This window comes from Erpetoichthys calabaricus, chromosome 18, assembly GCF_900747795.2.
Source record: "Erpetoichthys calabaricus chromosome 18, fErpCal1.3, whole genome shotgun sequence".
In the NCBI taxonomy this organism is placed as follows: domain Eukaryota; kingdom Metazoa; phylum Chordata; class Cladistia; order Polypteriformes; family Polypteridae; genus Erpetoichthys; species Erpetoichthys calabaricus.
Window position 1 is genome coordinate 3,817,443 of NC_041411.2, and position 21,690 is coordinate 3,839,132.

Consider the following 21,690-nt stretch of genomic DNA (forward strand, 5'->3'; position numbering starts at 1 on the left):
AACCATTAATATTGTTCTTAACAACGATTTTGGTAGTTACAATAAAATTGCCTGCCTATAAAGGTATGTTCTCTTAAAAATGTTCCAATTATAAAAATATATGTATATATTGTTATTATTTTAAAATCGGCACCACCTATTTTACGGTTCCGGGGAATGAGAACATATGCCTGCAACATTTAGCCCATTAAAGGCGCCAACCCTGGGTGGGATGTCTTTCACAGATTTTGCCTCCTGCTGAAAATTTGGCAAATGCAGCGAAAACAAACACTCAACCACAGAAGAAACCGTTTAACCAATTAAAAATATGAATTTCATATAAGGAGTGGATGCGATGCATTCTACCAACTGATGGGAGCTACACAAAAGCTCCTTATAAAAATAGCATGAAAATAAATCCCCACTAGCCTATATACACATTCTTAAATAAATAGGATAGCAACACAAACTTAGAAAAATATAAATTGTGTATTATGTATAATAATATGCTTTCGATTATGGCGCACAAATTTAACGTATAGATGGAAGACATGCGTTTAAAAACCTTCATACCAAACTGATACTATCCACTAATCGAAAACGGGTTCAAGTTCTAAAGACAGCTTTGCAGCCCAAAGCCTCCAACTGTAGGTGGAGTTGATTACAATGGTCACCAATAGCTGCAGCCCGCATACCAAGACGTCACTCACGAATGCACTGATTGGCCAGAGTAAGTGGAACGCAAAGCTTTGTTTCGAGTTGACAGTCGGAGACATACGCGGGCTGCACGAGTGGAGTGCTCGTCCCGGTTTGGCGTTGCCGCGGAAACTGAAATAATAATAATACTGTACAGGTAAATTAGCAGCTGTGACAGAGTGCCTTGTGCGTGTTTGTTTATTTTTGTGAGACATTTGTTAGGTGAGTGAAGTAAGACATTAAAGATGTGTCTCTGAGGCCGTGGCCATCTTCGATTCTTCACCGCAGTAGATGCTGTTAGCTTATTGAAATGAGAGAATTAATGAAAACGCTCAGCTTCCAAATACGGGGCCAAGATTAATTGGATCTCATCGGTGGTCTAATTAGTGACCCCTTCGACATCGCTTTCCTGCCTTGTACCGTAAGCTGCTCTGACGTGGAGACTGGTTTTCAAAAGTTGTTTGTAATGGTCGTTTCCATTCATCCATTTTGCGATGCCGTCCAATCGTTAAAGAACCCAGCGTGCGGATTGACACCTTCGCGTACGGGTTCAGTACAGTTAAAATAAATGGTTTGCTGGTCTCAGGTTCTGATAGCCATGGTGTTCACTTGTCATCAGTACAGTTTATACTTTACTATTATACCCACTGTTTCTTAACCAATGCGTTTCTTTATAGTAGTGTATGTCGCTGACGATGTTTGGTTTTGATTGGCAACAGAAACATCTGCTCACAACTGTTCTACAATCTGTTTTTTGGGTGGGGCGGGATTTAGGGAGTCCGATTTTTATTAAAGTGAATAAGTAAACTAAAGATAGAAACCAAATGTGTATAAATTTGAAAGAGTGCAGACTGATGGGCAAATTATCCATTTCAAGTTAATTCTACAGCACAGTACATTGACTACAAACTGAATACCTTTGCAAATCCACTCTATTAAATTTCTTAAAGTACACTCTAGAAATACTAAAACAACATTGCTTATTTGGTATTTTTACTGTATACTCTAACAAATTTTATAGGATCATTATTGTCTCATAACCAATTAAATTATTCCTTGCATTTATTAATCAGTTTGCTATTAAAGAAGTGAGTGAGAAAAAAAGTACCAAATGTCACCTTTTATTCTTACTATTATGTTTTAAAGCAGGGGTGTCCAACTCAGATACTGGAAGGACGCAGTGGCTGCACATTTTCATTCTAACACTTTCCCTAATCAGTGACCAGTTTTCACTGCTAATTAATTTTTTTTCCCCTTCATTGTAATAGCCCAGTTTTTAAGGATTCAGGCCTCTGAACTGAATCTTTTTTTCATTAAATTGTAGCCAAACTGAAAGGAAACGTGAAGAGAGCCAAGAAATGACCAGCCTAGTTGGGGCTTCAAACTCCAACCAGTTTCTTAATGAGAAACCTATTCTTGTTATTAAATAAACCCGTTATTTAATTCCATGGCCTGTTGCTACTTTTATTCTGCAAACATTTCCATTTCCATTTTTCTCAGAACACAATTAAGATGTTTTGGTAAACTGAGCAGATCAACCTTTCTTTATGTTCAGATAGTGTGTGACGGGCACAGGTTAGTTGATCATGCGTCTGCTCATTTTGTGTCTCATTATTGTTTGACTGGTAACAAAAAAAGAAAAGTCAACAATCTGAAACATTTAAATTAAAATGAAAGCAAAAGAAGATAATTAGATAGATAAATACTTTATTAATCCCCAATGGGAAATTCACATACTCCAGCAGCAGCATACTGATAAAAGAGTGATAAAAACACAGTACAAGTTAAAAAGTGCAAGGTGGAGAGTATAATTAGACGCAAAAGGACACTTATTAAGAAGATATTTAGAATGAAAACTTGTAGCCACTGCTGCCCTCCAGGATTGGAGTTGGACACCCCTGTTTTAAAGATTTTTGAATTATTTTGCCTTTCTCATTTATCCCCCTTAACTACTGTTCTCATGGTGATAGAGAGTGGCATAATGCTGCTCAAACATGCAGTGCACAAGACAGGACGACTGCTGCTTGCTCTCATCTGCACATGTCTGTGTTTCAGGTCAAGATGGCTGTTCCCCAACAGCCCATATCTATAGCTGCGAACCTTGACTCTCAGACATTGGTGGCTACTGTAAGTGGCAACATTCAGAAACACAGCATCAAGAAAAAGAAGGTGCTGAACACAGAAGAGAATGACTTGTTTGAGCTCACTCAGGCTGCTGGCATTGCAATGGATCAAGAAGTCTTTAAGTGAGTATTTCATTATCCTGTTATGTTGTGTTTTTCATGTCTTGTGAGTAGTTTACAAAGCAAACATAATTGTGGTACAACTTACTAAGGAAAAATATGACAAATTGCAAAGAAGAGTCCAAGCAAGTAGACTTCCACTGATAGTTTATGGAAATCTTTGGACATAATGAGGTGAGACTCCAGTGGAAGTAGGACTGGTACAGTAGGTAAAGGTGTGCCAATCAGAGGTTTAACTATGGCCATTTGAATGTTAGGACATGATCTGGTAGGATCCACAGAGCTAAATGAGTGTTGTGCTCATTGAAAACAGCATGGATGATCTTTAGAACAGAGAGAAGACCAAGTGTCAGCTTTTTAACAAAAGTTACCATGAAGCTAGAGTTGGATGTACATTGTAGCTACGATTTAATTCTAAATTTAAATCTAAATCAAACCGTTTCTGGGGCACTCTGATTTGAAGAAGGTATGCCATGCTTTTATTGTAATTCACTTTATTCTGGAATCAGTAAATTTCATCTTTCTCAGCTACAGATGGTTCAGAATTCTACTGCTCGTTTTCTTACTGGGTCTCAGACAGTTGTGTCCATTACTCCGATTCTGGCCTCGCTTTATTGGGTCCCAGTTGAATTTAGGATTTATTTTAAAATTTTACTTTTGGTTTATAAGTCACTAAATAGTGTTGCCCCATCCTGTCCGGCCAAGTTGCTGGTTCCATATACACCAGTTTGCTCTTTATGTTCCTCTCAACAGCAATTGAGTGCCAAAAAGCAGAGAAACAGACCAGTTTGGACAACGGACTAAAGCTGTAACACAGAGGATAGTTTGGAATGAAATTTTAAGTGAAGGACCAATCAGTTCTTTGTGTATTTTCTTTTTTTTTAAGAGATTCAATTTCATAAAAATATAGGTCAGGAGTTTCTAGAAATTGGGAAAATGTGAATCTTTCCTTACTGCTAGACTCGCTTTATCCTTTCCAGGGTGGTTCTGGATCTGCTGAAGATGAACGTGGCTCCCCTGGCAGTGTTTCAGATGCTAAAAGCGATGTGCGCTGGTCAGCGAGTAAGTGATGCCTCATCTGCAGAGAGCTTACCCAACGCTCACCAGTCCGGGCTGCCAGAATCCAGAGGTTAGTTGAACTATCTTTGACGTGTGGTACATTGAACAGTTTAGCTTAATTTTCCATGCATTAATTATTCTGTAGTAATTATAAAACGGCTCTTCCATATGTACCCCATTCATACTGTGCACACTGACGTCAATGAAGCTTTGCTCTTAAGTTATTAAGTTAGTGATTAACCAAATTGTGTTTTGCATTTATGACAACTGAGATTAGTGTTTAGTTTCAGAATTCAAAATTTTAGCCCTTTGATAACTAAATTGTTGCTTTCTGGTCCTAAAACATTAATCTTAGATAATTTCTTAAAATTACAATAATTCCAGGAAGTACTTAATGCGAATCACAGCACACTATTTTGCCACAAAATGAACAGTAGAAGAAACAATAAAAATGACTGAAAAAATAAATACAAAGAACTCTCCCAGGAGTTGTCATCTTCTTTTTATGGAGTGGTACTTTCAGTGACAGGCACACACATTTACACAGTCTAGTTATTTTCTCAGAAAAGGTTTGTATTTTAGTTGTGTTATAAATGGATGATTTTGAATCTGATTTTTTTCTTTTAAACTTGTACCTAATTACTCAAGTCAGAATAAGCCAAAGTACATTTCTGTCTTTCTTGCTCCTTTAAGTACCACTAAAATTTCATTTTTATAAACAGAAAATATTTACCAAGAGCCTTTGATTTGATTTGATTTTTGCACTTCTTACATGACTAAAGTTGTCCGTGTAACATAAATTGTAACACTCAAATTCCCTTCAACCATTTTGGGGTCGGTGGGCAACACTGGATGTAAATAAAGAACCAGGCCTGGGTGTATCACCAGTCCATTACAGGACTCACTTGTGCACACACCCAAGGCCAGTTGAGAATCGCCTCTTCACCTGATAATTAGTACTTTGTGGAAATGCTAGGTAAAGTAGAATACCTGGAGGAAAGTGCACACCAATGTGTAAATTCCACACTAGGGTTGGGTGTTATACTGGTAGTAGAAAAGTTAAGAAAAAACCCACATTTTAAACCCAGCATTTCAGGATTTTGGGTACCAGTAGTAAATGTCTGCGTGTCTCGATATCTCTCACCCAACCCTCCCTCCTTTTTATTTTTGCTGTTGCTGTTTCATAGAGTTCACAAAATGAAACTACATGCTTCAATGTGATTGGAATTTCATGGGGAAAAAATTGCTTTGAAACAATCTTGAGTGCAGTACCAGAGAGGCTGGACTAAAGTGGGGGAGCAGGTTTGGAGTTAATAGTTATTTGATTTGGAGCCACTATGGTACCGGTACTGAAGTTTAAAAGCTAATATCGATACCAAAGACAAAATTTTAGAACTGATCTAACACTAGTCCACACAGACAGTGACCAGGTGTGGGATTCGGTTCTAGGATACTGGCTCCCTAAGGCAACTCTGCTAACCACTGCGTCACCACGTCGCTCTAAAACACCAAGTATAAACAAAGAAACACAGATTATGGATTTGTAATTTCTTGTTACATTTAAGCATATCTTAGACCTCTACACATTTAGTGAATAGAATTGTTAAAATATTACTACTTTAAGATTTGAGTTCTATGTTTTAAAGTCACTGTAACAGTAAATGGTCCAAACTAATGGTATTTGTACCAGCTTACAGAAACCTCAGTAACGAATTCCCTTTATTTAATTAGTGTAGTAATTGAAGGTAACCACGTAAGAAGTGACCATCTAACTCTTGCATGTATTTCATCACTAATTGCACACCATTAACCATCATAATCAACATTAAAGCAGACGAACCCTGTGCTTGGTAGTTTACATTCCCTCCATCACTTTTATTTCATTGCCTGCTCCTGCAGACAGGCAGTCATTTTGACTTTGACCAGAGGCGGCCTTAGGGGTGTGTGGGGCCGGGCCGAATGGGCTGACCTAACTCCCCGCGGGGCCGGTTATGTCAAACGCTGTTACCGGTATGTGTGGACTGTATAAACTTGTAAGTGGCTTTAATAAAAAATAATGTTAACATACACCAGATTTTCTCATTACAGTATTCAGCTAAATTTCTCCAAGATAACACGCGGACTTTATCAAAAAATATATAGATATAATGAAGTATAGATATATACTGTAGACTGAGTCTCGACGACCTGAATTGTGTGGGTGGTTCGGCTAACATCCGCCAGGGTGCCCTCTTTAAGTTGCGAGAAGCAGATCATGGAATGTTGCATAGTTTTACTGTCAAATAAAGCAAAGAGTATGCGACATGTGTTTTGCCCTCATTTGGGCTCATCAGATGTACACACTGTACTGCTTCCCCTAACCACAAGCGTTACCTGGTAGGTAACCACCCACACAATTCAGGTCTTAGAGACTCAGTCTATGAATGCAATGAGTGTAATTACTCCGGACCTACAGGCTGTCAAATAAATGAACCACACGCCGTGGCGCAGCGTAAAGGGGCTTCGTCTCTGATGCTGACGTCTGAGATTCGATTCCCCGAGAGGGGAGCAGTAGAGTGTGTACGCCTGATGAGCCCAAATGAGGGTGAACACGTGTCGCGTAATCTTTGCTTTATTTGACAGTAAAACTATGCAATATATATATAATTAATATATATATATTATTGGAGAATATAACTTGACAAATCCGCTTGAATGGGACACGTGGACCTCAAAATTGGGGGCCACCCTTTGGTGGCATGGCCTGGGGGAGTCACCCCACTTGACACCCCCAAATGCCGCTCTTGGCTTTGACTAAGATGTTAACAAAACACTAATCATTTATTCATTATTCTTGTACTTTTTTTCAGCAAGCCTGTTCTGGTTTGTACGTAAAATACACATTTCCACATGTGTATTTATCTGCCATTGTGATAAACGTTTCATGACTACGCAGTGAACTTGCTGTTATTGATAAAAAAAAATTAAAAAAAAACCAAATCTGATATGGAATAGCAGCTGTGCTAGCCATCTAAGACGGGTTTAAATCTAAATAATCAATGTAGATGTCGGTGTTAATGTTTGCAGTGCACACATCCCTGTTATATGCCATTTAGTATGGGATTCTTAAAAGCAGGGATAATGTTTGTGATGTGCCATCTGTTGGAATGAAAAATGCAGTGCATTTTATTCCTAGAATGTTTATGATGTACCTTCTTTTGGAATGACAGACACAGAGCAACTGGAATGGACACATAGACATTTATTCTTTTGTTAACGTGGAGGGTGGAGTTGCAGCCGTTAAGGTTTGGTTCCTGTCTACATCTAATGCAGTTGATTTAGATACTTCACACCTTTTTACCATATGTTTGAGTAGCTGCGTTTATGAAATTAAAAGATGGCATAATTTATGAAAAGAATTTGAGAAATCGTTGGGTGGATTTATAGGTTATGCGAATTAAGATAAAATTTATCATTGAAAGGGTCACTGTTGGTAGCATCAGAGGTGGAACGTGACTTAAAGGTTACAGTTATTACTCTATGAGCAGCAATTTTAAAAATGATGTGGTTTGTTTTGAACTGCACCTGATAAGTGTTATAACAAGCCCATATGTCCGCAAGTGTGAACGTTTTTTTCAAAATGAAATACGGAGCAAGTCGGCAGGCACAGTCTTCATTTTTAATGGTGTTGTATTTTGCTCATTCAGGGTTAGATATGCAATGCCACTATCCCTGTCTGAGGTTGGGGCTTGTGACAGGTCCATAATCACGGTGACTTTTCACTTGTGATGTGATTTCAGGGGACAGCAGCAGCAGAACAATAATATATTTGAAGGCTGATGGTTTTATCTTTTTTTTCTATCATGTTTCCTTACACATTGAATGTTTATATTAACCCCCAAATACATTCTAGGGGTATACAGGTGGGGTGGGAGGTTGGCAAAATTTGTGTATATATTTAAAAAAAAAACAAAAAAAAACTTTGTACAATTTCCTTTTAGTTGCCTTCAGAATCCTCCTTTTGACACGCAATGCACGTTTCCCATTCCTCTTTACATTTCATGTACTCCTCTTTTGTTACTGTGTCTAGCACCTCCTGTGTATTTTTAATTTTATTTTTTTCCCTTAGACTTGTTTCACAGTAGCAAATCTTCTTCTCTTCATTCTCCCTTTTAATTTCTGAAACAAAAAGAAGACCCAGGGAGCGAAATAAGCCATTTATGGGGAGTTCCTGACAATGCGGTATACGCAGTTTTGGTGCAAAATGCAGTTTTGCATGCACAGCTGCTCTGGGTGGTTTTTTCCTGATGCTTTCTTATAGACGGCTCAGCAGTTCAACGTAATGTCACTGATGCACAAGGAACAAACTGTTTCTGAACAAGTCCTTCAGTGTCGAAACGCGCAACTGTAGACTAAACGGCACAAGTACGCACTCTGTCGACTTGGCACAATTGCACCCGGTGGACTGATTAAACTGACTGCTAGGCGCCAGCATATTCAGTAAATACTCCCTACTCCTGTCTTATTAACTGATTCTGGAAATGCTTGTATTAAAATTAAAATGTTATGGAGTAGGGTTAAAGAATTGCCTGAAACTGTTATGATTGCTCTGGCAGTACAGTATAACAAAGATGGTGAGGCCTTCAAAATATCCCATAAAACAATTCTCACCTCAGAGCAAGCCTGACCCCAGGAAACCATAAGAACCCCAAAAATCCATAAATAAAGGCAACAAATCACCAAGTAGTGAGGTAGAGAGTAGGACCAAGGAATGTGGTGGGTAGTAGAACATTAGGATCTGTCATATCTCAACTTGATGTTATTTTGGGTGATCTAAGTGAATAGGATGGTCAAGCTCGTTGAGCTGAATGGCCTATTCTCATCTTAACGTTTCTAATGTTTTAAAATCGAGTGGCTTCAGACCTGACTGGCCTCCGAAAGGGACATCTGGCTTTAGAATTCAGAACAGTATCAAAAGTCTAAAAAACCCCTGAAGCATGTCTCACCAGAGGGAGAACCATGAACCCTCAGGCTAGAGAGAGAGAGAGAGAGACAAGTCCACAAATAACCATCAGAAAAGTGGATGTCTATTAACAAAAAAGGTGCAAAATGCACAAAAAGGCTTTAATGGGAGAAACAAAAAGAATACATTGAAAGAGGATTCTTAATCTAGAACCATAAGAAAAGAAAATTGATCACAAAGTGCACGATACTTACAGGGGTTGGGATGATGGATGGGTGAGCGGGCCTGCCTCATGAGAGATCCACCCACAATATCCATGGAGAACCACAAAGCACACATAGATGCTACATAATAACTAAATAGAATGAAATTAATAGATAACATAGCAACATTATAAAACGTAATGGGAAAGATCAAACCTTAAAGAAAAGAAGACAAAAACGAGCACTTTAAACAGGAGATCCGACAGCAATAATGGCATTACCATCAGAGTGTGGCAAAAACACGGCCTAACATTGAGCACCCAACTTAAATATTTGATCTTTTTCCTAAAAGGAGTGAAGCTGTACAGAATACAGAAAGGCGGTGAGATTTTTCTGGCAGTATACACATGTTGATTTATTGTTAATTTTTCCAAACAGCAATGCTAGTTTTGTGTATATGTGTGAGTAAGTAAGAAGTATAGGTTTCTCATAGACAGTGAGGGAATGAGAAAACAATTCTGGTGTTACGTGATAATTTAACATATTCTTTTCAGCACCAAGCTATAATTCATTTTAGAGGACCCGGTTTTTGTATTTATTTTTCTGTCTTTGTTAATATTTTCTTGTATTTTTTTTTTTTTCTCCCCTGAAGTTCGTTTCCCTGCCAAGACCAGTAAAATCCCTGCACCTCTCTCCTTTTCCTCTGTCCTTCGGCCTACAAGATTAGCCATTAAGAATGTGGTCTGCAGTCCTGCTGATGCATCCTCACCTCTCTCTCAAGGTCCCCCTGGTTCCTTCCAGTTTTCTTGCTGCCTCTTTTCACCTTTTACAGGTTCTGTTTACTGGTTTATCTACTGGGTTTTCATTTCCTGGCACAGTCCAGTATAGCACTAGGAAGCAGGCATGTCACAGAAAGATTACAGTTGCCTTAAAGATTCTTGTATTGCTGTTCAGGTGATTTTTTTTTTTATATATCCTGTATATATATATATATATATATATATATATATATATATATATATATATATATATATATATATATAATAATTTTTTTTTTTTTATGGTGAAATGAAATGCTTATTTCAAAGGGTCATTACCTGCTGGCTATTACTTTCACTCCTGAGTCTAAATAGAAGGTGACAATGACCTAATTCATTTCATTTTCATTTTATTTTCAACTCTCATAAGTTTATATTTGTTTGCATTTGTCTGTTGTGCAGGGTTAGATGATTATATGACTGTAGGGGGAGAAAATAAAAAATGTGCATGTACAATCTGAGCTAACATATCTGAATGGAAAGGCAAACCTTTAACCCTAAAATCAGTTTTCTAATCTGCTTTGTCCTGAACAGGTTTGCGGGCTGTGCAGGAGCCTATTACAGCCAGCATAGGGACAAACACTGGACAAGGTGCCAGTCCATCGCAGGGTGAACACGCATACACACACACACACACACACCAACCACTAAATAGGGCCAATTTCATATAACCAATTAATCTAACCTGCATGTCTTTGGACTGTCCGAAGAAACCCATGCAGACGTGGGGAGAACATTTACCTGAATTTAAACACAAACCCTGGTCTCCTTACTGCAAGACAGCAGCGCTAACCACTGCGCCACTGTGCCACCCTCTCTAAAAACGGCCTCACTTTAATTTTGTACTTTGTCTGTGTATATGTCTCATATGAGTGCCACGTAAGTACCATTTGTCAGGTGCAAACTGCTCACTTTGGTTCCTTTTGACTCGGCTATCAATATTCTAAATTTAAAATTTACTCTCTGGCGCCATAAATGTTTGACCATTACTATAAATCAGAATTTAGGAGACCGTGCAGAAACTGTTCTGAATGCAAACATACCTAAATTAGCATTTTTATTTAAGTGTTTGACCTCATCATCCCTTGGTTTTATTATCATTTTATCAAACAGCACAATATTTAGATTGTTAAAGTTTAAAAGTTTACTTTTAATGGACCGGCATTGTGATCAAGCTGTTTCACTCCTTGAACGTGGTACTCCCATGGTCCCCAAGCCTTTAATTGAATTAACCAGGTTTGACAGCGTTATGTTTCTGATAATTTCCATCTTAAGAATTTGTATATTAAAACCAATGTTTCCAACGACACTACAATGCCCTTCACTAATATTTGCACCCTTGGTAAATAAAAAGCATAGACATTTTTCCCAACTCATTTTATCATTTATCCTTTTGATCTTCAGACTGTTAATATGAAACAGAAAATGTAACAAGAATCATTCCTGCTCACTCAGATGAACTTAAAAATGTAAAATATAAATGAAAGTATACTTCGGCTGGATTATATTTGTATAATTATTTACTTATTTGGCTGACGCCTTTATCCTTACGACATCTGAGATACAATTACATTTGTGTTTTTTGTTTTTCCCGTGGAAGCACAGGCAGTGTCAGCAGCAGGATATGAACCCAAAACCTCAAGGTTTGAAGACACCAAACTGCCTGCCTGAAATAATTTGTACTTCTCTGTTGACTTCCATTTCTGGTATTGCTTCGTTTAAAGTTACAAACCAATCAATTAACTTGGAATAAGCTTGAAAAGACTTGGTGAATTCTCCAGGGCACCATTTAGAATGCGTTCCTTGCACACCTTCTTACATTTTGTAGTAAAATCTTTGAACACGAATGGAAGCATTGAGAGAATTACCAAGATATGCATTTCAGTGTCTCTATCCATTTTCTGTATCAGTCTTTCAGCCTGACAGCTACAGGCACAAGGCCACAGGCAAAGATCGAGTGCAGGTTTGTTTTTTCATTTTGTTGTTGTTTAATTTATTTGGCTGATGCCAAGGCAACTTGCAGTGTTTGGGAGATACAACTGGTTACGTGTCTTTAGTGACTTGCTCAGGGTAACACAGTATCAGTAGCGGGGTTTGAAGTTGTAGGTCTAACGCCTTAACCATTACCCCTTACTGACTCTGACTTCCTAGGGGTGATAATAAGAATTTGGGTTGGTCCTTGATGGAAAGCAGGGGGGCTGCCCTCTTGCACCCAGGGGAGATATTGCCCCTCTCCGGGTCCTTCCCTCCTCCAGGCCCCAGGTGTGGGGCAAGGTCCCTGGTCATCTGCCACAACAGTTTAAACAAGTTACCCTTTAAAGCCACCATATGTATGTTTGTGTTCAGCTCTTCTTTGATTCTGGGGCTGAGTAACTTCAGTGGCTCTGCCCTCTGTATCCTGCTTGATACTCCCAGCAGGCATTTACATAGCTAAAGGGTGAAGCTTTCAATATTAGTGCCTCTCCTTTTATTTATGCATGTCTTCTGAGCAGCACTCCTGACCTAATAGATTTCTCCTTCATTACTTCAAAATATTAGCCAGCTTATTTCAACCCAAGGTTATCAATGCATAAGCTGCCATAAAGGCTCTTCATCTTGAACTGATTTTGCTTAAATTCATTTCTAAACTTCTTGAACTGAAGTCTTTATGCTGTATGCAAACGTAACATGCTTGTAGGCCACAAAACAAGCAGTGAATCATTAGAAGTCAAATAATCGCATTATATCTACTGTTGTTCTGCTCACTTCAGTTTTGTGTTTGTTTCAGGACTGCTTTATATATTTGTAAAACTTTTGTAAACCGTGCAGGCCTTATGTTTAAGTAATAAATAACTAATGAGGCATCCTGTGAAGTGTATGCAGAAATATTTATTTTATGTGGTGCATTTTATATTATTGCCATATGAAAATTTTCTTATGAAATGCACTTCCACATAAATATAGTTCAACTAGGGGGTGCGTCCCCTGCTTGCTTCACTCGCCAACCCCCCCAGCCTGCGCTACACACCAGCCACTTCACATCTCTGCTGCTCGCGTTGTGAAGAGGGAGGCTGAACGCACCCCAAGGAGATAAGGTTGCTCCTCGGAAACCCCCTCTTAAATAGTGATACAATGGGAAACAAATAGTTTTTTTTTTTTTTTTTAACCTCCTCTTTGCTCAGTCAGCTGCTGTCTTGCTGCCGTGCCGTGTGATCTGCATCTCGCACAGTGCTTTGAACATTTAAAAGCCTGTACAGCAGCTATTCTACTCTTTGTTTTTTTATTTCTGGCCCCAGGCCTGATTAAAGCTCTTGGCATAAGGTCTCGTCTTGGGGGGTGGGAGGACGAGTTCTTGATATTTAAGCAACCAAGAAAGTAACATTGCAGCAGTTTGCGCTAATAGCCTTACAACCTGATCGCAGGGAAAAAAAAATGAACTCTAATGAAAAATCCGTAATACAAAAACTAACCATAGACCACCAAGAAAACTAACCTTGCATGAGTCGAGTTTTGGCATGAAGTGAGGAGGAACTGGGTGGAGAGGAGGTTACAGTGCTTAGAAGCCATGGTTAACTGCAAAAGCACACAAAATACTGTAGAGCACAAAGAGTTCACAGGTAAAGCACGCACGTCTGACTGAGAACAATGAACAGGGAGAGGCTGAACACGTGCTTAAATACAGTAATCGGCGCGTACGAACCGGAAGGGAAAAGAAATAGAGCACAAAGAGTTCATAGCGAAAGCACGCACTTCTGACCAAGAACAATGCAACACGTGCGGAAATCATTGGCGCGCACAAACCGAAAGGGAAACTGGCTTGTTCGTATACCAAGTGTGTGGTCGTGAACTGAGGCAAAAGTTTGGCAAACGTTTTGGTCGTAAACTGATTTGTACGTGTACCGAGACATTCGTGAACCGAGGTTCCACTGTATGTATGTATGTGTGTATATATATATATATATATATATATATATATATATATATATATATATATATAGTGTGGAAGCCAGCCCGACCACAGACAGACAGACACCTTCTTAAGTCCACCACACGTTTATTAAACTATTTACAAATGTCCATAAATAGTCCTGCACCGCACACAGTGCTCCAGCACCAATCACTGTTCTTGCTGAGCCTCCCAACGCTCCTGTTCGGGTCGCCTTCTTTCCACTCTCCCAAGCCTCGTCTTCTTCCTCCCGACACCAGCTCCCCGACTGTTGGAAGGTGGCCCCTTTTTATGTTGCCCCGGATATGCTCCAGGTGCCCCTTGATGAACTTCCGCTGGCACTTCTGGTGTGACGGATGTGCTGGCTTCCAGGGCTTAAGGATCCAGAACCCACCCCCTGGCGGTGGTCACGGGCCCCTATAGGGTTGAGCTTCCCAGCTCGGTTCCCGTGACCCCCCTAGCAACCAGGGCGGCTGTCCCCTCCTGGCAGAGGCGCTATGTAGGCATCCCGGCTGGGTATGGCACCCAGCCGCCCGTGACAATAGATAGATATCTAGATAGATAGGAGATTAAAATTCAAATTTATATGTAGCACTAGCATAACCCTAACTCTGACAACTCCTGGCCCTCGGCTGGGTTAAGCAAGTATGTAAAACAGCAGTCCCTAATTTCATCCTTTCCAGCTCACCTACCCTCTCTTTGCCTCTCTTAAGTGTCTCGCAGCACAGGCAGACAATGACAGTTTTTGTAGAATACAAACAACACGTCTGTCATTTACAATGACATTGTTATGGATGAGAGTCCCAAAAAGTTTTTTCAGAATTGGTCACTGGTTACTGTCAAATCCCGGCAAGACATAAAGGCAAAACACATGGTGTTCATAAAATATGAACTGTGCTCTGTAAGGCTATACAATACAATTTATTTTTATATAGCCCACAATCGCACAAGAAGTGCCTCAGTTGGTTTTAACAGGCCCTGCCTTTTGACAGCCCCCCAGCCTTGACTGTCTCTGAGAAAAGGAAAAACTCTTGTAGGGAAACGATGGAAGAAACCTCGGGAAAGGCAATTCAAACAGAGACCCCTTTCCAGGTTGGTTGGACGTGCAGTGGGTTTCAAAAAAAAAAAAGGGGTCAATACAACACAATACACATAAAAGAACACAAACAATCCTCAATACAATATAACAGTGCAATAGAAATATTACAAGTACAGAGCAGAATTCAACAGTAGATGATATCACATAATACAGTTTGGATTTAGATGAAAGTCCTGGAGACCACAGCCAACAAGCAGCCTCCCCCTATTGGCCATTCCACAGCTGAGTTAGTGCTGGGCCAGCCAATCCAGTGAAAGAACCCCCTCTACCCGATGATCCCTGCGATCCTCCATCTATGATGCTCCCAAGACCATAAACGCAGTCCTAAGTGAACAAAGTCCCAATACGGTATCCAAAGTGAATTTAACAAAATGGAACACAGGTACAAAATATCTAGAAATCAAAGCGCAGAAAAAAAAAAAACACAAACACAAGTAGACTGACCAGACTCAAGCACATTTGAAGTGACCCACCAGGAGGTTGGGAGACCCTCTGGATGTATAGGATGGAGGGCAGTTCAAGGCGGCTGCCTCTTGGGGGACCTCCCACAAAACACATGGAACATCACGAAGGCATAGAAAACAAAGCAGATAATAAAAAAAGGTAACACTGGCATCCAAATCGCTTTTATTCATAAGTTCGTAATATACAGAAATATGACTTGGTAGATTTGGAGCTACTTGTAATGCAACGTCACGTACCTGTAACATCAATAGTATAAGTTAAAAAATACCTCAGTGATTCAGAATTGAACAGAAAGCAAGATTTGAACCCTCTGGCTAAGATATATGATAGGCATATTGCCTCTAAGGCAGAAATGGCAGTGACTGTCATAACTGCAAAGGGGAATACTGAGGCTAAATGCAACATACAGGATCACGGCCTCTGCTCCAGCAGTTCTTTGGCAAAAATGCAAGAAAATGGGCCTTTGCTTTGTTCGGGTATGTCATTTACAACATAAAATTGTTTATTTGTTAAAAAATTCTGGATGGAGCTTGTAAGCTAGTCAGAAAAAAAAAACAGGAGTGAGTGTTTATTCTTCTTATTTTTATTAGATGACTTTAACCAAGACAATTTAAAAGATAGGAATATAGTTTTACAGTTTTGCACATTTGTAGTTCTTAAAGGTTAAATCATTTGTTCAGATTCACACAATGAGTCCAAGGCTGACCCAGACCTGACCATCATGTGCTCAAAATTTTGGGCCATGCTGCTTGTTAGTATGAGTCCTTTTGCAGTTTTAAACTGAAATGAATGAGATCATTAAATCCTTAAAGCTCCTTTTGTGTCAATTCATCGGTGCGTTTCTGTTATTGTTGATACAGAATTTTCCTTTGTTTAACCTTCTATTCATTGTTTTTGTGTTGTTTTTCTTGCCCGCCACCTGAAAACTCAAGTTCACACTAATGAGCGCAGGAACTCATTTGAGGAATTGACCTTTTAAAGCAACATTCACATCGTGGAACAGCCGAGTAGTTTGATGGTTTTGTACTTAGCCCTATATTAAGAGAAATCCTCAATAATTATGTAACATTTCTGTCTATTAATATGAACTAATGCATTCTACCTGCTGTACTATATGTACAAATAATGAATCACAAGTCTCAATTTGGCCTGTTTTCTAATTGTTGCCTTTTAAGGACTGTGGCAAAGGTGTAGACTGTTAACATCTCCCAGTTAATCAACTCAATTACGTAACTTAATGATGGAAAATGTAAATAGAATATAGGAAATACAAAAAGCATGACAGAGGGAGTACTGATCTCATTTGAGTTCATTAAACAGTCTGGCGATCATCCCTTTTAAGTAATTAATTCCCCATATATGTAGCAACATGAGTGCAGGAATATCGTGTAAATAAATAATAGAGCTATTAAGAGGTCATGCTGGCCTTCCAGGCCCAGAGTTTGAACCCCCCTGCTCTCACTTAATCAATATGACAATGAGTAGAGGAGTAGGATTAGTAATCCCTCTATCAGTCTTTTTCAAATTTCTATCTTTTTTTTCTGTTTCAAATTTCCTTTGTTAAGTTATATTATGGGTTGTGTGCACCATCTGTTGAAATGAAAAATGCACTGCATTCTATTTGTACACACGCCAGACAACTTGGAATGGCGCCGTTGAATGAATGTGCCGCCAGGGATGTCGTAGGTATGGCAGGCCGTAGTCACACTGTTGGATTAATGTCAATTAGATGATGCTTCTGCACTTTGATTAAAGCGGGAGACCAATAGTAAATGATTTATTGCGGATTGGGCCAGCTCATTTTATTTTTACATACAGATATAGATTGAGATACTGTGTTGCATATATAATAAACAGAGAGACCTCCGTGACCCTGTAGTTAGGATATAGCAGGTTGGATAATGGATGGATGGATAGTGATATAGGAGGAAAATATTTTTCCAAAAAAGAACATATCGTTACACAAATGTGTAATATGAATTGGCTTACTTAATCGTCTCGTTTAATTTAATGGGCTAAGATGATTCTGGATGAATTTATTTTGAGAGTTGTAGTTCTGCAGGCACATACTATAGTCTTTGTGAATGCGCTGTTATGCTTTTCTTCTGTATATTTTAATTGCAGTCACAAACTAGAAATATCTCCATATGTCACTACCCAAATTATGCTGTGAACTAGGAGTTCCAAAGCACATGGTCTCAAACTCTGCCAATAATGCCGACAAGAGGGGGATATACCATCAAACCCTGTGTATTTCACACAAAGCTCTGCAAATACAAGAAGCTCTGTAGAGCTCACAATCCAAAGGTAGTGTCAAAAATCCAATGAATGCTGAAAGCACAGACTAAAGTAACACACACTCGCCAAACTCCCAAGCAAATCTGAAGTGAACTCCAGGAATTATTGGAGAGCCAATGGATGTATAGGGTGGAGGGCAACTCCTGGTGGTGATTGGCAGGTGGAACCACCCACAAAACACGAGGAACATAACCAAGGTAGCTTTAGGCAAAACCAAAAATAAGGAATGATGCACATAAACAACATCAATCCAAGAATCAAAAATGAACAAAAGCATTAGCAACATTGATAAGTTACTATTTACGAAAGGGGCTGAAAAGGAAACCTGTATTCACCAAAATCCTCCCCAAACGCCCCGTCCTATTATACAGAACCAGGCAGGCCACCGATACTAAATGTGCAGTCACAGGGTGCGAGTTTGACACCGCTTATTTACACGCTTTTTACATTCACCGTTCAGATCAAGAGATGAGTGACGTTCAGATCCGTGACTAGTTTTTCTTTGTCTAATGAAACCGTGTTTTGAAGTCTACCGGTTCTCGTCTGAGACGTGGACGCCGCATCTAGCATTCCGTCACTTCTCCCTCTCTAGAGTTCATGCATTTGAACACCGTGGTAATAAAAAGGAGCTGAGTAAATCGCGGATCCTTTGAAATGGAAGCATGTGCAAATGTAACAAGCTCCCTAGAGGCAGTCATCATGGAAAAATGGCTTCAACTTTTGAACTGTATGCTGTATAAACATATTTTTCAGCTGTTGCATTACTGCCCGTGTGGCGCTTCAGAAGCTCGCTGCCACTTGTCATTCCTTTTTTTTTTTTTTTTTTTGAAAATGTGCGTCTCCTGCAGACTGTTAAGTGTGTCGTGTACTCTTCCTCACTCGGCTCACAGCCTTAATGTGTCTGAATGTGCCATTTGTACTGATTGTCATGAACGAGGGGAGACTCAACTACGCCAGATATCGTTAGTCTGTTTTATGAAATAAGAGCGATTTGGAATTCTCAGCTACTGACAATTTTTAATTTAGAGGTGAAGACATATCTGTCATTAAGATGTAGATTGGGGGGGCGGGGGGAGACACACTGTCTAAATGTGGTGCCTTAAATTCTGCTGTCATGTCTTGATTTTCCTTTTAGTGAGAAGCAAATCAAGTTGTGTGCCAGCGGGCGGCCAGGCCCCAGCAGAAAGGAGCAGCAGCAGCCGTGACAGCTCAGGCCAGCGTGTTCCTCGGCAGCCCAGCGCCTCGAGACTTCAAAAATCGGCAAAATGCACAGGAGTGAACAGTAGTGCTCCGCAGCTTGCACCCAGCTAGTGCCACCTAAGCAGACGCACAAAGCCTGAAAGGGATTCCACTGTACAGAAGCTCCAATAAACCTCTTTTTACAAAAATGCTACTAACCACAGCTCAAGGCTCTTTGTCTAAGTGGTTCTTGGATTGTGTCCTACTGAATGTCGTGCTCCTTTTATCCACATTCTTGACAAGTAAAGTCAAGTTGGGGAGCATGCACTGGTACAGATCATTGCCACACCCACTACACAACGAAACAACTCAGGATCCCGGTTTCCAACCCCCCCAAGCAGACATGCAGTCCAGTCCCACCCTCCAGAAATTACCCTCTATCTGCTGCAGCCAAGTGTTACGTGGGTGACCCCTCGGCCTGATCCAGCCACTGGTCCCCATGAGGATCTTACGAGCCGGATCACCCTCGGGGAAACGCGCCATACGGCCATAGTGCCGTAACTGACGCTCCCTCACAATGCAGGTCATGTGCCTCATTCGGGACTCCGTGAGCAACACAAAGTCAAATCAATGGTACCCAAGGATATTCCAGAGAGACACACGTGAAGGAGTCCAGTCTTCATCTCGGGTCACTGGATAGCGTCCATGTCTCGCAACCATGTAGCAAGACAGGAAGCACCAGGACTCTAAAGACTTGGACCTTCGTCCTTTTACATAGATATCGGGAGCGCCACACACCCCTTTCCAGTGACCTCATGACCTCCATGCTCTCCCAATCCGTCTACTGACTTCATAGGAAGAGTCATCAGAGACATGAATGTCACTGCCAAGGTAAGTAAACCTCTCAATGACGAGGTCAACACAATCTCCGCAAACAGACACACTGCTGATGGTTGTGCCCAAGTTGGTCATTAAAGGCCTGGAAGTTGGTTTTTATCCAGGACCTTCACCAGCCCAGACACTCAGACTCCTCGCTCAGTCTCTCGAGCTTTTTCAAAGGCCTCCATTTTTGGGGTTTAAAAATACCTCAAACTTTTACTAGAAAACGTAGCATTGTGGACATAGCCTGAGTCTTGGGGTAGAGGCTGCAACTGGCCTTGTGTCCAATCTGAATTAATAGCCTTTAAGTGAAGTGAAGTGGAGTCCACAGGCAGCTCTTTAAATAGTATTTAGTGGCTTGGAGGTTTTCTCATTTTACTGCTTTACGACATGGAATCCCAGGGGGTCTGGCTTTTTTGGCCACGCTCAACAGAAGAAGGCACTTTAATGTCAAAGAGAGAACAGTTCTCACTCAGATACAAATATAAAACACAAAGACAGACCTAAATCATCATTGGTGCAGCCAGTTTGTTTTACAAATCTCAACATCAGTTCAATGGAGATCATCACACTGGGGATTCAGTTGGTTATATCTGGTAGGTACAACTTGTGTGAGCCCATATGGTGGCCTGACTGACACAATGAAGACAAAAGAACACGCCAAGCGACTCCGTTAAAAGGGGAGGGACACAAACTCCCCAAGTCACTGAATATCCAGTTCAATCAGTCAGGAAGAAATGGAAAGAATATGGCACAGCTGTAAATCTGCTAGAGCAGCAGACCAGTGTGGGAGGCCACTTAGAGACCTAAGAAGGAGTGACAAGCTACAGTAACTTACATTGGAGAAACTGTACACAAGAACTCAAAATATCTATGTAAACATCCAAGTTCTCCTGCCATCCATTGTAATGGGTAATGGTCAGTGGCTCTAAATGACAAGAATGAAGTATCAGCTCTTAGAGCAGGTCACAGTGCCAACAGGTCATGTGGCATTTTGTGTTTTATGGAGAGCTGGCTTAAACTTGATCTACTGATCAGTTATTGTAGAACGGATTTCATCTTATGAGAATCTGTCCAGCATTCTTTTGTGAAAGGCAAATGGTGTTTAATGGAGTAGATTACAGTTAAATCTGCCATCATTAAGGCTAAACAAGGTGCCGCTGGTGTGGAAAACATCCTGCAGTGTTCCTGTACCAAAGAAGACCGGCACCTCTTCTCCTAGTGACTACAGACCAGTGGTACTCACACCTCACGTCATGAAGTCCTTTGAGAGGCTGGTCTATATGAGTCCTCTTGTGCTAAACCACCTGGTCCCATTACAGTGGAGTGGAAAATGCAATTATCTACCTGCTCTGCAAGGCTGGACGAAGTTGGCCGCACTGTGAGGAGGATGGTTTTTGATTTCTCCAATGCCTTCACTACCATCCAGCCATCCCTGGTAAGGGGTTAGCTCAGAGATATGCAGGTGGATGAGCTGGTGGTGCCCTGGATAATTGACTATCTGGCGGACAGGCCACAGTTTGTGAGATTTGGGGACTGTGTGAGCAGCACTGGAGCACCACAATGAACAGGCCTGTCTGCTTTGCTCCTCACTCTGTACATCTCAGACTATAAATAAAACAGCAGGTCAGATCACGTGCAGAAATTCTCAGCTGCTTCTGCACTTACCAGGCATATCAATAAGGGGGATGAAAAAAAGAGAGGTGTCACGCTAAGAACTTTGAGAATTGTCTGCAAACTAACATCACCAAGGAACTGGTTATTGCCTTTCATCGCAGCAAAGAGCTTCCGTGTCTGGTCACCATTCAGGAAGTGGATGTGGTGGAGGTGCACATCAATGCCAGGTTGGACCGGTCTCAGAGCACAGAGGAATTAGAGAAGAAAATGCAGAGCAGGCTCTTCTTC

General features: G+C 40.5%; 1 protein-coding gene across 3 annotated transcripts; it reads left to right on the forward strand.

The window, feature by feature from the left end:
• The first annotated feature begins 708 nt into the window (after positions 1-708).
• On the forward strand, positions 709-19,118 carry mzt2b (mitotic spindle organizing protein 2B). Of its 3 annotated transcripts, none has more exons than XM_051921146.1 (5): positions 709-832; positions 2,731-2,921; positions 3,899-4,047; positions 9,775-9,954; positions 18,863-19,118. In XM_051921146.1, exons 2-5 carry the CDS (start codon positions 2,737-2,739, stop codon positions 19,036-19,038), a joined length of 690 nt encoding a protein of 229 aa, XP_051777106.1. In that variant the 5' UTR covers positions 709-832; positions 2,731-2,736; the 3' UTR covers positions 19,039-19,118. The 3 variants fall into 3 exon arrangements, with proteins under 3 accessions (XP_051777106.1, XP_051777105.1, XP_028680579.1); XM_051921145.1 differs by having other exon boundaries at positions 723-821; positions 2,728-2,921; XM_028824746.2 differs by lacking the exon at positions 9,775-9,954 and having other exon boundaries at positions 726-821; positions 2,728-2,921.
• The last annotated feature ends 2,572 nt before the right edge of the window (positions 19,119-21,690 follow it).